The sequence below is a fragment of the Pleurodeles waltl genome, chromosome 8 (genome assembly GCF_031143425.1).
Source record: "Pleurodeles waltl isolate 20211129_DDA chromosome 8, aPleWal1.hap1.20221129, whole genome shotgun sequence".
Classification (NCBI taxonomy): Eukaryota; Metazoa; Chordata; class Amphibia; order Caudata; family Salamandridae; genus Pleurodeles; species Pleurodeles waltl.
The window spans coordinates 1,527,930,709-1,527,944,416 of record NC_090447.1 but is presented as its reverse complement, the minus strand read 5'-3'; the positions used below and the strand labels follow the sequence as shown (position 1 = coordinate 1,527,944,416).

At 50.2% G+C, this 13,708-nt stretch overlaps 1 protein-coding gene across 2 annotated transcripts in view; it reads left to right on the top strand.

Moving 5' to 3' along the window:
* Positions 1-13,708, top strand: part of LOC138248921 (oocyte zinc finger protein XlCOF6-like) — a 227,938-nt gene that overhangs the window by 199,156 nt on the left and 15,074 nt on the right. Inside the window, exon 6 of one of the 2 annotated variants that reach the window (XM_069202932.1) lies at positions 1,235-1,342. In XM_069202932.1, coding sequence (XP_069059033.1) covers positions 1,235-1,342 — 108 coding nt within the window. The remainder of the gene's footprint in view (positions 1-1,234; positions 1,343-13,708) is intronic. The other variant, XM_069202934.1, reaches the window with a different exon arrangement.

The window sequence follows — 13,708 nt, the reverse complement described above, 5'->3', positions numbered from 1 at the left end:
CTTGATACTTATCGTGATGCTGATGATTATGGTTATTGTGCCTATTGTTATCTTCTGTGAACATTGGTATATTGCTATCGAATAGTGACTAGGAGTAGGATTAATCCTATTATTATTATTATTATGATAATACAGCTAGTACCTAGTTAGACAATATTACTGCTCGCTACTATAATTCAAGCATGTGAATCTATGAAAGATCCAATACTGGGGAAGAAAATTAGTTACTTACCTGTAATTGTGGTTCTCCAGTATTGGTATCTTTCATAGATTCACATGCGACCCACCCTCCTCCCCCCAGAGTCTCCCCTTATAAATGAACTTTTTGCTTTACATTTGTACTAGAAAATCTGAGGGAAACAGCCTCTGTTGGGAGTATTCTAGAGGGTGTTGACGCCTGATTGGCTGTGGCTCAAGTTTGGTTCCTTTTTATAAAAGAACATGGATAGGCTTTAAAAGTGCCTATTTGGGCCATTAGGGTCTAGTGTGTAACACTTACTGCTATATGTATTTGAGGTTACTGTGAGGCTTCCACCTCAACGACCGGGATGATTCAAGCATGTGAATCTATGAAAGATACAAATACTGGAGAACCACAGTTACAGGTATGTAACTCATTTTCATCAGTATAAACCATATCATGGTAAAGTAGCTAAGTTAACCTTTGGGAGAATGGCAAGTTTAAGTATTTAATTTTGCCAGTGCGAGAATTTGGAGGAAAACCTGCGGCCTGATTTAGATCATGTCGGACGAGTTACTACTTTACATCGGTGACGGATATCCCGTCTGGTGAAATGAAAATCCCATTATATCCAATGGGATTTATATTTCGGCAGACAGGATATCCGTCACCGTTGTGATGGAGTAACTCGTCTGCCAAGATCTAAATCAGGCATTTGGTTTCACTGACAAGTCTTTGCTTTCCCTTCAATCCGGCTCAGTATTTGTTTACCCATTTGTTGATGATTCTGAAGTTCTTTCCACCAAAATTCCTTATTTGACATCTGAGAAAATGTTCATTTTGACAAATGCTTGACAGTGTTGTAAACCTCCCTTTTCCCGATCTTGGCTGATAGCCCTGTATTCCCCTAAGATTCTTTGACGTACGTACCCAAGGAGATCATGTCTCTCCTCTGTCTATGCTACTTTGTTATGAGTCTCTCATATCTATTAGACATACTGAATTTTTTCACAGTCCTCTTTTGTTTCCAAATAATTGTATATGTTTTGACAGGAATGGCTGGGATTACATCTCTTTCATCAAACTTTAAAGAGGAGGTAGAGGCTTGTTCCATGGACCGTCAGAACTATGAGGTAAAAGGAGGCATAAGTAACTTTATAGGTGAGTGAATGGTGCTCATGGCAAAAGACATCTGAGCGACCTCCTTTCGTCCAGTATTTCTCCCGTATTTGTTGGTTTTTGCAGTCTCCTCTTTCTCCTAAATTTACTTTGCCTGGCTACTGTTGTGTTTTCTTAGAGGATTATTCATGAGAACTGGTTTCTCTCTATTTCTTTCCTAGTGGATTATACTTAGGAATTGTTTTGAGTAATGTATCTGCTGGTGTTGCTCATTTCTATGATTCCCCTTCATGCTGCAACACCCTTTTGTTTGAGATGTTCTGTCTCGTTGCTGGGCACAAAGTATTGCAGTGATGTATACTTAATCATTAACGTACCTACAGGGTCTAGACTGTCTGTGTTGCTGCGAGGAAGCATCTGAATAATTAATATTCTTGATTGTTTATATTTGCATTATTATGATAAAAAGCTAGATGTCTTAGTTGCAACCCATATATTCTCTTCAGTGCCTCATCCTTTAATACTGAAATGAGTTGTATTCCTTCTCTATTGTTCTTGCAGTAGTAAAGGAATGTGAGTTTGCTTACATCTTTCCAGGAAAAAACTAGTAAAGAACAGATGTAGGCTATGGGTTCTTCTTCGCTTATGACACAAACATGTTTGTGTTGAGCATCCAATTGCAATCAGGCTCCTAGGTTTTTGATGGTCACATAGGTTTATTTCCTTGTGCAGAAGAACAATGCTTATAGGTACCAGACTGACCCAAAGGTCTTCTGTTATTTTAGAAATCAGCACAGGAGGGTCACATAAGACATCTTGCTTAGTCCAGCCAATCAGAGCACTCCCCTGCCACGATCTGTTAGTGCCACAAAGTGAAAAGGGCCAAACTTTCTACAAGTCAGATGAGGCAGCCACAACTGTTACCTCAAAGACCATACACCACACTACACCACACTACTCCACATACCAGCACTTTCTGATGGATACAACTACCTGTGGATTCCTCACCTCATGAATACTCCCATGGCGCCAGCATTCTACGGAAATCTTCTTACTAGTCTCTGCACGTCGACGAGGACGTCACTGTCTCGCACGCGACGCCGTCTGACGTCATACAGGCAATAAGAGGTCCTCGACGACGTGCGGACGTCAGTTCCCTTTTTTCCGTGCATTCGAAACGGTTATCTTCGAGGGAGCAACTGTTACTCTTGCGGTTACAGTGTATATCTTGCTGCGTACTCTTTCTCTGTGGAAATAATGTCGCAGAGAAAGTCTGGATTTAAGCCTTGTCGTGAGTGTGGAGGCAAGATGTCGGTGACGGATCCTCATTCCGATTGCCTTTGGTGTTTGAGCTCCGACCACGACGTCTCGACTTGTGATTCGTGTCAGCACATGAATCCGAAGGCCATTAAAGAACGCGAGGCGAAGCTGTTTATGGCCAAGTCAAAGGAGAAGCATCACAAGAAAAAGTCTTCTCCAAGACATCGGCGTCATCGAGACTCCCGGCGCCGTAGAGAATCTCGGCGTCATTCAAGGGAGGCTCGTTCCACGTCTCCGGATCGGCGCCGGAGGACATGGGAGGTCAGCCCCACGGTGACGCCGCATCCTTCGACGCCGTTGCTCTCTCCGACGTCTCCAACTTCGCCTGGACAGGCGTCGGTGATTGAGGTATTGGAGCCTCAGGTGTTTTCTCCGGCGCAGACGCCGAGGCCGGCGTCGGGGTCGCCTCCGAGTCAGGCACCCCAGTATCCAGCTTTTCCCACCCCTGGAGCCGATAGTTCCGCATTCTTGAATGCGATGTATGCCATCTTCCAACAGATGGCTCCAGGGGGTGCTCCGGCTGGGCCTTTGGCCTTTTCTTTGGGTGATCCTGCGCCTCTTCGGCCGGCACCCTTTATGCCCTTTCTCCCGTTTGGGAACGTGGGCTCGGCGCCAGTGTCGGCGCCGGTGGCCGCTCCGATGGCTTCGGAGGGATTGGCCCCAGGGATTTCCATCCCGTCGACGTCGAGATTTCGGCCTGTGACTCCGGTGGGTCCATCCGTTTCATCTGCTCTTCAGTCGGCGCCGAAGTTACCTGTGGCGCCGGATGCGGCGTCGGTGGCTTCGGAAGATCGGCGCCGATCTCCGACTTCGGCGGAGGTGTTGTCGACTCCGCGGATTGAGCAACGACTGCATTCAAGGAGGCGTGCTCTCCGGGTACTAGAGGAGCAGGAGTACCAACGAGCCCTAGAGGAAGGAGAGCTAGAGGACTCGGGTGATGGGCTGCGTGGACTGGAGTCGGCCAGTGGGCTGGACACTTCCCCTGAGTGGGACCTTTCGTCCCCGGGGGAATATACCGAGGAAGCTGCTTCCTTTCATACAGTGGTACGGAAGGCAGCTAGTTTTTTGGACCTGCCTTTGCCGGTGGTGGAGGCGAAACAAAACCTTTTGACAGAGGTGTTGCATCCGGCCTCAGCCGCGGCGGAGCCTCTATTACCTTTTAATGACGCTCTGCTGGATCCGGTTTTAGAGGTGTGGAAGAAGCCGGCATCTTCCCCAGCAGTTCACAGAGCCGTGGCCAGGAGGTATCGGGCGGCTCCAACTGATCCTGGTTTCCTATCTAGGCACCCTACGCCGGAGAGCTTGGTTGTGCAGGCCTCCTGTTCGTCCAAATCAGCGCCTGGTTCTTTCCCGACGGTGCCTGGGGACAGAGACTCAAAAAAGCTAGAGGCGCAGTCGAAGAAGATTTTTTCGTCCTGCAGTCTGGCGTTAAAAGCCACTAATGCGACCTGTATCCTGGGGAGGTATATTCATGCTCTGATGGATGACATCTCCTCTTCGTTTACAGAGCTTCCCCAGGGTCTTTTGGATCTTGTCTCTGATGCCCAGGCTGCTGCGACCCAAATTATCCAGACGGGACTGGATACCACCGACTCGGTAGCCAGAGCAATGGGCACAACTGTGGTGGAAAGGAGACAGGCCTGGCTACGTAACTCGGGCTTTTCGGCAGATGTACAGTCCACATTGTTGGATCTCCCGTTTGATGGGGACAAACTGTTTGGGGCTAAGGCTGATTCGGCCTTGGAACGTTTTAAGGAAAGCAGGGCCACGGCTAAGTCGTTGGGACTCCAAGCTCCTTCTTCCACGGCCTCTTCCAGATTCTTCAGGAGGTTTCGTGGATTTGGGCGTGGCTCTTCCTCCTCTTCCTTTCGGGGAAGATATCAGCAACCTGCCTCTTCCCATCCCTATAGATCTTTTAGGGGGAGGGGTAGGGTCCGCACCAGGGGAGCCTCTCAGCAGCACTCTGCCTCTTCCTCATCCTCTGGCGGGGTGCAGCAGGGGAAGCAGCCTTAGGCTTCCACCATTTCCCACTCACTCCTCTCCTGTAGGGGGAAGATTACAGCATTTTCTCACCAAATGGGAGACTGTTACGTCGGACACTTGGGTTCTCAGTGTTGTGGGAAAAGGCTACACCCTTCCCTTTCGGGAGTTTCCGCCCCTCATCCCGCCCCGCCCTTCGTATTGTTCACAAGAACACCTCCTGTTGCTAGAACAGGAGGTAGAAGTCCTCCTTTTAAAGGGCGCGGTGGAGTTGGTCCCGGAGCAGGAAAGGGGTCAAGGAGTTTACTCAAGGTATTTCCTGATTCCCAAGAAGGATGGTCGTTTGAGACCAATTCTGGACCTGAGGATCTTGAATTGGTTCCTCAAGCAGGAAAAGTTCAAGATGCTGACCCTAGCACAGGTGCTTTTGGCGTTGAACATGGAAGACTGGATGGTGTCTGTCGACTTGCAGGATGCTTACTTTCATATCCCGATACTCAAGTCACACAGGAAGTATCTCCGGTTTGTGGTGGGATCGCAACACTACCAGTTTGCGGTCCTTCCGTTTGGTCTTACTTCAGCACCTCGAGTCTTCACGAAGGTGATGTCGGTGGTTGCGGCAGAGCTCAGAAGGAAGGGGATAGCAGTATTCCCTTACTTGGACGATTGGTTGATCAAAGCCAAGTCCCCGGAGCTTGTGTTGCGTCATCTGCAGTCAACAACCCAGTTGTTGTTCGACCTGGGCTTTTCGGTGAACGAGCCCAAATCTCACCTGGAGCCCTCTCAGCGCCTCCTGTTCATAGGGGCAGTACTGGATACGACATTGGGTCGGGCCTTTCCTCCGCCTCAGCGGATTCAAGATATTCAGGATTTGGTTCCAATGTTTCGAAATGGAGCGGTAGTTCCAGTCCTCAAGGTCCTTCGTCTGCTCGGTCTTTTTGCCTCCTGCATTCTGTTGGTCACGCATGCTCGCTGGCACATGAGGGCTCTTCAGTGGTGCCTCCGAAGGCAGTGGTCTCAACACAGAGGGGATCTAGAGGGTACTGTCAAGATCTCCAGAGATGCTGCTGTGGATTTGAAGTGGTGGATTGCAAGCAACAATCTTTCACAAGGAAAACCGTTCCAGCAGTCGCCACCAGTGGCCACAGTCATAACGGATGCTTCCACTCTAGGGTGGGGAGCTCATCTGGGGGATCTGGAGATCAAAGGTCTTTGGTCTCCAGAGGAACAGATTTTTCACATCAATCTGTTAGAGTTACGGGCTGTACGTCTGGCTCTCAAGGCCTTCCTCCCTTCCCTTCGTGGTCAGTCGGTACAGGTCCTAACGGACAATACTACCACGATGTGGTACATAAACAAGCAGGGAGGAGTGGGGTCGTACCTTCTCTGCAGAGAAGCTCTTCGACTATGGTCCTGGGCAAAGGACCATCGGATTTGCTTGATAGCAAACCATCTGGCCGGAGTCTTGAACGTGCGTGCGGACAGTCTCAGTCGCCACTTCTCGGCAGACCACGAGTGGCGTCTCCATCCAGATCAAGTCTGTTTAATCTTCCAGAAGTGGGGGTTTCCTCGGGTAGATCTGTTCGCCACTCGAGAGAACGCGCATTGTCCGTTGTTCTGCAGCCTTCAGTATCCGATGCAGGAAGCATTGGGGGACGCGTTTCAAATGACCTGGTGCGGCCAGTTGCTTTACGCGTTTCCTCCCATACCCTTGATTCCTCGAGTATTGAGGAAGATTCGCCAAGACCGGGCTCTAGTAATCGTAATAGCTCCGGATTGGCCAAGGAGGGTGTGGTACTCCGACCTTCTCCAACTCTCAACGTGCCCGCCGCTCCGTCTCCCTTTCAGGGCAGACCTCCTCTCGCAGTCGCAGGGGCAGGTTCTACACCCCAACCTCCAGAGTCTGCACCTACATGCCTGGAGATTGAACGGGGCAACCTGAGTTCCTTCTCTCTCCCGCCTGAGGTAGTGGATGTTATATTAGCGGCCAGGCGACACTCCACTAAATCTATCTACGCTAATAGGTGGTCTAAATTTGTTGCGTGGTGTGGAGAGAGGCAGATTGATCCTTTACAAGCTCATCTATCGGACGTTTTGTCTTTTGCTCTATCTCTGGCGCAGAAAGGTTGTGCAGTGGCTACCATTAAAGGTTATTTATCGGCCTTGTCAGCCTTCATATGTCTTCCAGACCAACCATCTTTATTTAAATCCCCTATTGTTATCAGATTCTTGAAAGGTCTTCTAAATCAATATCCTCCAAAGCCATTCGTTATGCCGCAATGGGATTTGTCCTTAGTCCTGACTTTCCTTATGGGGTCCCCTTTTGAACCTATGCATTCTTGCCCCTTGAGGTATTTGTTTTTAAAAACAGTCTTCCTGATAGCTATAACATCAGCAAGGAGAGTGAGTGAGTTGCAGGCCTTATCAGTAAAACCCCCTTATACAACTTTTTATGGGGATAAGGTGGTGTTGAGGACCAAGGCTGCTTTCCTCCCGAAGGTTGTTTCACCCTTCCATTTGGCTCAGGCAATTACTTTGTCCACGTTCTATCCTCCGCCTCATCCTTCCAAAGAGGAAGAAAGACTGCACCGTCTGGATCCAAAGAGAGCGTTGAGCTTCTTTATCGATAGAACAAAGGATTTCAGGCTGGAGGATCAGCTGTTTATTGGATACGTGGGCAAGAGGAGAGGAAAGGCAGTCCACAAGAGAACACTATCCAGGTGGGTTGTTCTTTGCATTAAAATATGTTACTCTTTGGCAAAGAAGGATCCTCCTGAGGGCATTAGAGCTCATTCCACCAGAGCTAAGTCGGCCACTTCGGCCTTAGCCAGAGGTGTTCCTGTGGTCGACATCTGCAAGGCCGCAACTTGGTCGTCCCTTCACACTTTTGCAAAACATTACTGTTTAGATTCTGAGGTTAGAAGGGACGGCCATTTTGCACGGTCAGTGCTGCAGGATTTCTTGGTTTGACCATTTAGGCACCCACCGCCGGGCGTGGTACTGCTTTGGGACTCTATTCATGAGGTGAGGAATCCACAGGTAGTTGTATCCATCAGAAGAACGAGTTACTTACCTTCGGTAACGACTTTTCTGGTGGATACATTAGCTACCTGTGGATTCCTCACGGTCCCACCCGCCTCCCCGTTGCCTTTATGGTCTTGCCAAGTAATCCTTGAGTGCGCTCCTCTTGATCTTTGAGGGTGCAATAGATGTATATATATAATATATTTATATATATATATATAGGTATATGTGTATATATCTTTATGTATATACTTGGTGTGTGTATATATTTTTAAAAGAAAGAGTTTTATATATATATATATATATATATGTACATAAAAAAGATTTACAGTTATTCATACAATGTGGTGTATTTTTACAATATAATGGATGTTGCTTTGTTCTTTCATTGCATTGCCTGGTTGTTCTCATGCACGTAAAAAATGATTGGTACTGACGTCCGCACGTCGTCGAGGACCTCTTATTGCCTGTATGACGTCAGACGGCGTCGCGTGCGAGACAGTGACGTCCTCGTCGACGTGCAGAGACTAGTAAGAAGATTTCCGTAGAATGCTGGCGCCATGGGAGTATTCATGAGGTGAGGAATCCACAGGTAGCTAATGTATCCACCAGAAAAGTCGTTACCGAAGGTAAGTAACTCGTTCTTCAGACTCATAAACTCACATTCAGCAGGCTTCCAGACACCTGGGATTCCAGATATCACCCAACACAATCTAAAGGCACTCTTCAACATCTTGCCAGCTTCCACCTCCTCACACATCCCTGCTTTCTGATGGATACAACTACCTGTGGATTCCTCACCTCATGAATACTCCCATGGCGCCAGCATTCTACGGAAATCTTCTTACTAGTCTCTGCACGTCGACGAGGACGTCACTGTCTCGCACGCGACGCCGTGTGACGTCATACAGGCAATAAGAGGTCCTCGACGACGTGCGGACGTCAGTTCCCTTTTTTCCGTGCATTCGAAACGGTTATCTTCGAGGGAGCAACTGTTAATCTTGCGGTTACAGTGTATATCTTGCTGCGTACTCTTTCTCTGTGGAAATAATGTCGCAGAGAAAGTCTGGATTTAAGCCTTGTCGTGAGTGTGGAGGCAAGATGTCGGTGACGGATCCTCATTCCGATTGCCTTTGGTGTTTGAGCTCCGACCACGACGTCTCGACTTGTGATTCGTGTCAGCACATGAATCCGAAGGCCATTAAAGAACGCGAGGCAAAGCTGTTTATGGCCAAGTCAAAGGAGAAGCATCACAAGAAAAAGTCTTCTCCAAGACATCGGCGTCATCGAGACTCCCGGCGCCGTAGAGAATCTCGGCGTCATTCAAGGGAGGCTCGTTCCAGGTCTCCGGATCGGCGCCGGAGGACATGGGAGGTCAGCCCCACGGTGACGCCGCATCCTTCGACGCCGTTGCTCTCTCCGACGTCTCCAACTTCGCCTGGACAGGCGTCGGTGATTGAGGTATTGGAGCCTCAGGTGTTTTCTCCGGCGCAGACGCCGAGGCCGGCGTCGGGGTCGCCTCCGAGTCAGGCACCCCAGTATCCGGCTTTTCCCACCCCTGGAGCCGATAGTTCCGCATTCTTGAATGCGATGTATGCCATCTTCCAACAGATGGCTCCAGGGGGTGCTCCGGCTGGGCCTTTGGCCTTTTCTTTGGGTGATCCTGCGCCTCTTCGGCCGGCACCCTTTATGCCCTTTCTCCCGTTTGGGAACGTGGGCTCGGCGCCAGTGTCGGCGCCGGTGGCCGCTCCGATGGCTTCGGAGGGATTGGCCCCAGGGATTTCCATCCCGTCGACGTCGAGATTTCGGCCTGTGACTCCGGTGGGTCCATCCGTTTCATCTGCTCTTCAGTCGGCGCCGAAGTTACCTGTGGCGCCGGATGCGGCGTCGGTGGCTTCGGAAGATCGGCGCCGATCTCCGACTTCGGCGGAGGTGTTGTCGACTCCGCGGATTGAGCAACGACTGCATTCAAGGAGGCGTGCTCTCCGGGTACTAGAGGAGCAGGAGTACCAACGAGCCCTAGAGGAAGGAGAGCTAGAGGACTCGGGTGATGGGCTGCGTGGACTGGAGTCGGCCAGTGGGCTGGACACTTCCCCTGAGTGGGACCTTTCGTCCCCGGGGGAATATACCGAGGAAGCTGCTTCCTTTCATACAGTGGTACGGAAGGCAGCTAGTTTTTTGGACCTGCCTTTGCCGGTGGTGGAGGCGAAACAAAACCTTTTGACAGAGGTGTTGCATCCGGCCTCAGCCGCGGCGGAGCCTCTATTACCTTTTAATGACGCTCTGCTGGATCCGGTTTTAGAGGTGTGGAAGAAGCCGGCATCTTCCCCAGCAGTTCACAGAGCCGTGGCCAGGAGGTATCGGGCGGCTCCAACTGATCCTGGTTTCCTATCTAGGCACCCTACGCCGGAGAGCTTGGTTGTGCAGGCCTCCTGTTCGTCCAAATCAGCGCCTGGTTCTTTCCCGACGGTGCCTGGGGACAGAGACTCAAAAAAGCTAGAGGCGCAGTCGAAGAAGATTTTTTCGTCCTGCAGTCTGGCGTTAAAAGCCACTAATGCGACCTGTATCCTGGGGAGGTATATTCATGCTCTGATGGATGACATCTCCTCTTCGTTTACAGAGCTTCCCCAGGGTCTTTTGGATCTTGTCTCTGATGCCCAGGCTGCTGCGACCCAAATTATCCAGACGGGACTGGATACCACCGACTCGGTAGCCAGAGCAATGGGCACAACTGTGGTGGAAAGGAGACAGGCCTGGCTACGTAACTCGGGCTTTTCGGCAGATGTACAGTCCACATTGTTGGATCTCCCGTTTGATGGGGACAAACTGTTTGGGGCTAAGGCTGATTCGGCCTTGGAACGTTTTAAGGAAAGCAGGGCCACGGCTAAGTCGTTGGGACTCCAAGCTCCTTCTTCCACGGCCTCTTCCAGATTCTTCAGGAGGTTTCGTGGATTTGGGCGTGGCTCTTCCTCCTCTTCCTTTCGGGGAAGATATCAGCAACCTGCCTCTTCCCATCCCTATAGATCTTTTAGGGGGAGGGGTAGGGTCCGCACCAGGGGAGCCTCTCAGCAGCACTCTGCCTCTTCCTCATCCTCTGGCGGGGTGCAGCAGGGGAAGCAGCCTTAGGCTTCCACCATTTCCCACTCACTCCTCTCCTGTAGGGGGAAGATTACAGCATTTTCTCACCAAATGGGAGACTGTTACGTCGGACACTTGGGTTCTCAGTGTTGTGGGAAAAGGCTACACCCTTCCCTTTCGGGAGTTTCCGCCCCTCATCCCGCCCCGCCCTTCGTATTGTTCACAAGAACACCTCCTGTTGCTAGAACAGGAGGTAGAAGTCCTCCTTTTAAAGGGCGCGGTGGAGTTGGTCCCGGAGCAGGAAAGGGGTCAAGGAGTTTACTCAAGGTATTTCCTGATTCCCAAGAAGGATGGTCGTTTGAGACCAATTCTGGACCTGAGGATCTTGAATTGGTTCCTCAAGCAGGAAAAGTTCAAGATGCTGACCCTAGCACAGGTGCTTTTGGCGTTGAACATGGAAGACTGGATGGTGTCTGTCGACTTGCAGGATGCTTACTTTCATATCCCGATACTCAAGTCACACAGGAAGTATCTCCGGTTTGTGGTGGGATCGCAACACTACCAGTTTGCGGTCCTTCCGTTTGGTCTTACTTCAGCACCTCGAGTCTTCACGAAGGTGATGTCGGTGGTTGCGGCAGAGCTCAGAAGGAAGGGGATAGCAGTATTCCCTTACTTGGACGATTGGTTGATCAAAGCCAAGTCCCCGGAGCTTGTGTTGCGTCATCTGCAGTCAACAACCCAGTTGTTGTTCGACCTGGGCTTTTCGGTGAACGAGCCCAAATCTCACCTGGAGCCCTCTCAGCGCCTCCTGTTCATAGGGGCAGTACTGGATACGACATTGGGTCGGGCCTTTCCTCCGCCTCAGCGGATTCAAGATATTCAGGATTTGGTTCCAATGTTTCGAAATGGAGCGGTAGTTCCAGTCCTCAAGGTCCTTCGTCTGCTCGGTCTTTTTGCCTCCTGCATTCTGTTGGTCACGCATGCTCGCTGGCACATGAGGGCTCTTCAGTGGTGCCTCCGAAGGCAGTGGTCTCAACACAGAGGGGATCTAGAGGGTACTGTCAAGATCTCCAGAGATGCTGCTGTGGATTTGAAGTGGTGGATTGCAAGCAACAATCTTTCACAAGGAAAACCGTTCCAGCAGTCGCCACCAGTGGCCACAGTCATAACGGATGCTTCCACTCTAGGGTGGGGAGCTCATCTGGGGGATCTGGAGATCAAAGGTCTTTGGTCTCCAGAGGAACAGATTTTTCACATCAATCTGTTAGAGTTACGGGCTGTACGTCTGGCTCTCAAGGCCTTCCTCCCTTCCCTTCGTGGTCAGTCGGTACAGGTCCTAACGGACAATACTACCACGATGTGGTACATAAACAAGCAGGGAGGAGTGGGGTCGTACCTTCTCTGCAGAGAAGCTCTTCGACTATGGTCCTGGGCAAAGGACCATCGGATTTGCTTGATAGCAAACCATCTGGCCGGAGTCTTGAACGTGCGTGCGGACAGTCTCAGTCGCCACTTCTCGGCAGACCACGAGTGGCGTCTCCATCCAGATCAAGTCCGTTTAATCTTCCAGAAGTGGGGGTTTCCTCGGGTAGATCTGTTCGCCACTCGAGAGAACGCGCATTGTCCGTTGTTCTGCAGCCTTCAGTATCCGATGCAGGAAGCATTGGGGGACGCGTTTCAAATGACCTGGTGCGGCCAGTTGCTTTACGCGTTTCCTCCCATACCCTTGATTCCTCGAGTATTGAGGAAGATTCGCCAAGACCGGGCTCTAGTAATCGTAATAGCTCCGGATTGGCCAAGGAGGGTGTGGTACTCCGACCTTCTCCAACTCTCAACGTGCCCGCCGCTCCGTCTCCCTTTCAGGGCAGACCTCCTCTCGCAGTCGCAGGGGCAGGTTCTACACCCCAACCTCCAGAGTCTGCACCTACATGCCTGGAGATTGAACGGGGCAACCTGAGTTCCTTCTCTCTCCCGCCTGAGGTAGTGGATGTTATATTAGCGGCCAGGCGACACTCCACTAAATCTATCTACGCTAATAGGTGGTCTAAATTTGTTGCGTGGTGTGGAGAGAGGCAGATTGAACCTTTACAAGCTCATCTATCGGACGTTTTGTCTTTTGCTCTATCTCTGGCGCAGAAAGGTTGTGCAGTGGCTACCATTAAAGGTTATTTATCGGCCTTGTCAGCCTTCATATGTCTTCCAGACCAACCATCTTTATTTAAATCCCCTATTGTTATCAGATTCTTGAAAGGTCTTCTAAATCAATATCCTCCAAAGCCATTCGTTATGCCGCAATGGGATTTGTCCTTAGTCCTGACTTTCCTTATGGGGTCCCCTTTTGAACCTATGCATTCTTGCCCCTTAAGGTATTTGTTTTTAAAAACAGTCTTCCTGATAGCTATAACATCAGCAAGGAGAGTGAGTGAGTTGCAGGCCTTATCAGTAAAACCCCCTTATACAACTTTTTATGGGGATAAGGTGGTGTTGAGGACCAAGGCTGCTTTCCTTCCGAAGGTTGTTTCACCCTTCCATTTGGCTCAGGCAATTACTTTGTCCACGTTCTATCCTCCGCCTCATCCTTCCAAAGAGGAAGAAAGACTGCACCGTCTGGATCCAAAGAGAGCGTTGAGCTTCTTTATCAATAGAACAAAGGATTTCAGGCTGGAGGATCAGCTGTTTATTGGATACGTGGGCAAGAGGAGAGGAAAGGCAGTCCACAAGAGAACACTATCCAGGTGGGTTGTTCTTTGCATTAAAATATGTTACTCTTTGGCAAAGAAGGATCCTCCTGAGGGCATTAGAGCTCATTCCACCAGAGCTAAGTCGGCCACTTCGGCCTTAGCCAGAGGTGTTCCTGTGGTCGACATCTGCAAGGCCGCAACTTGGTCGTCCCTTCACACTTTTGCAAAACATTACTGTTTAGATTCTGAGGTTAGAAGGGACGGCCATTTTGCACGGTCAGTGCTGCAGGATTTCTTGGTTTGACCATTTAGGCACCCACCGCCG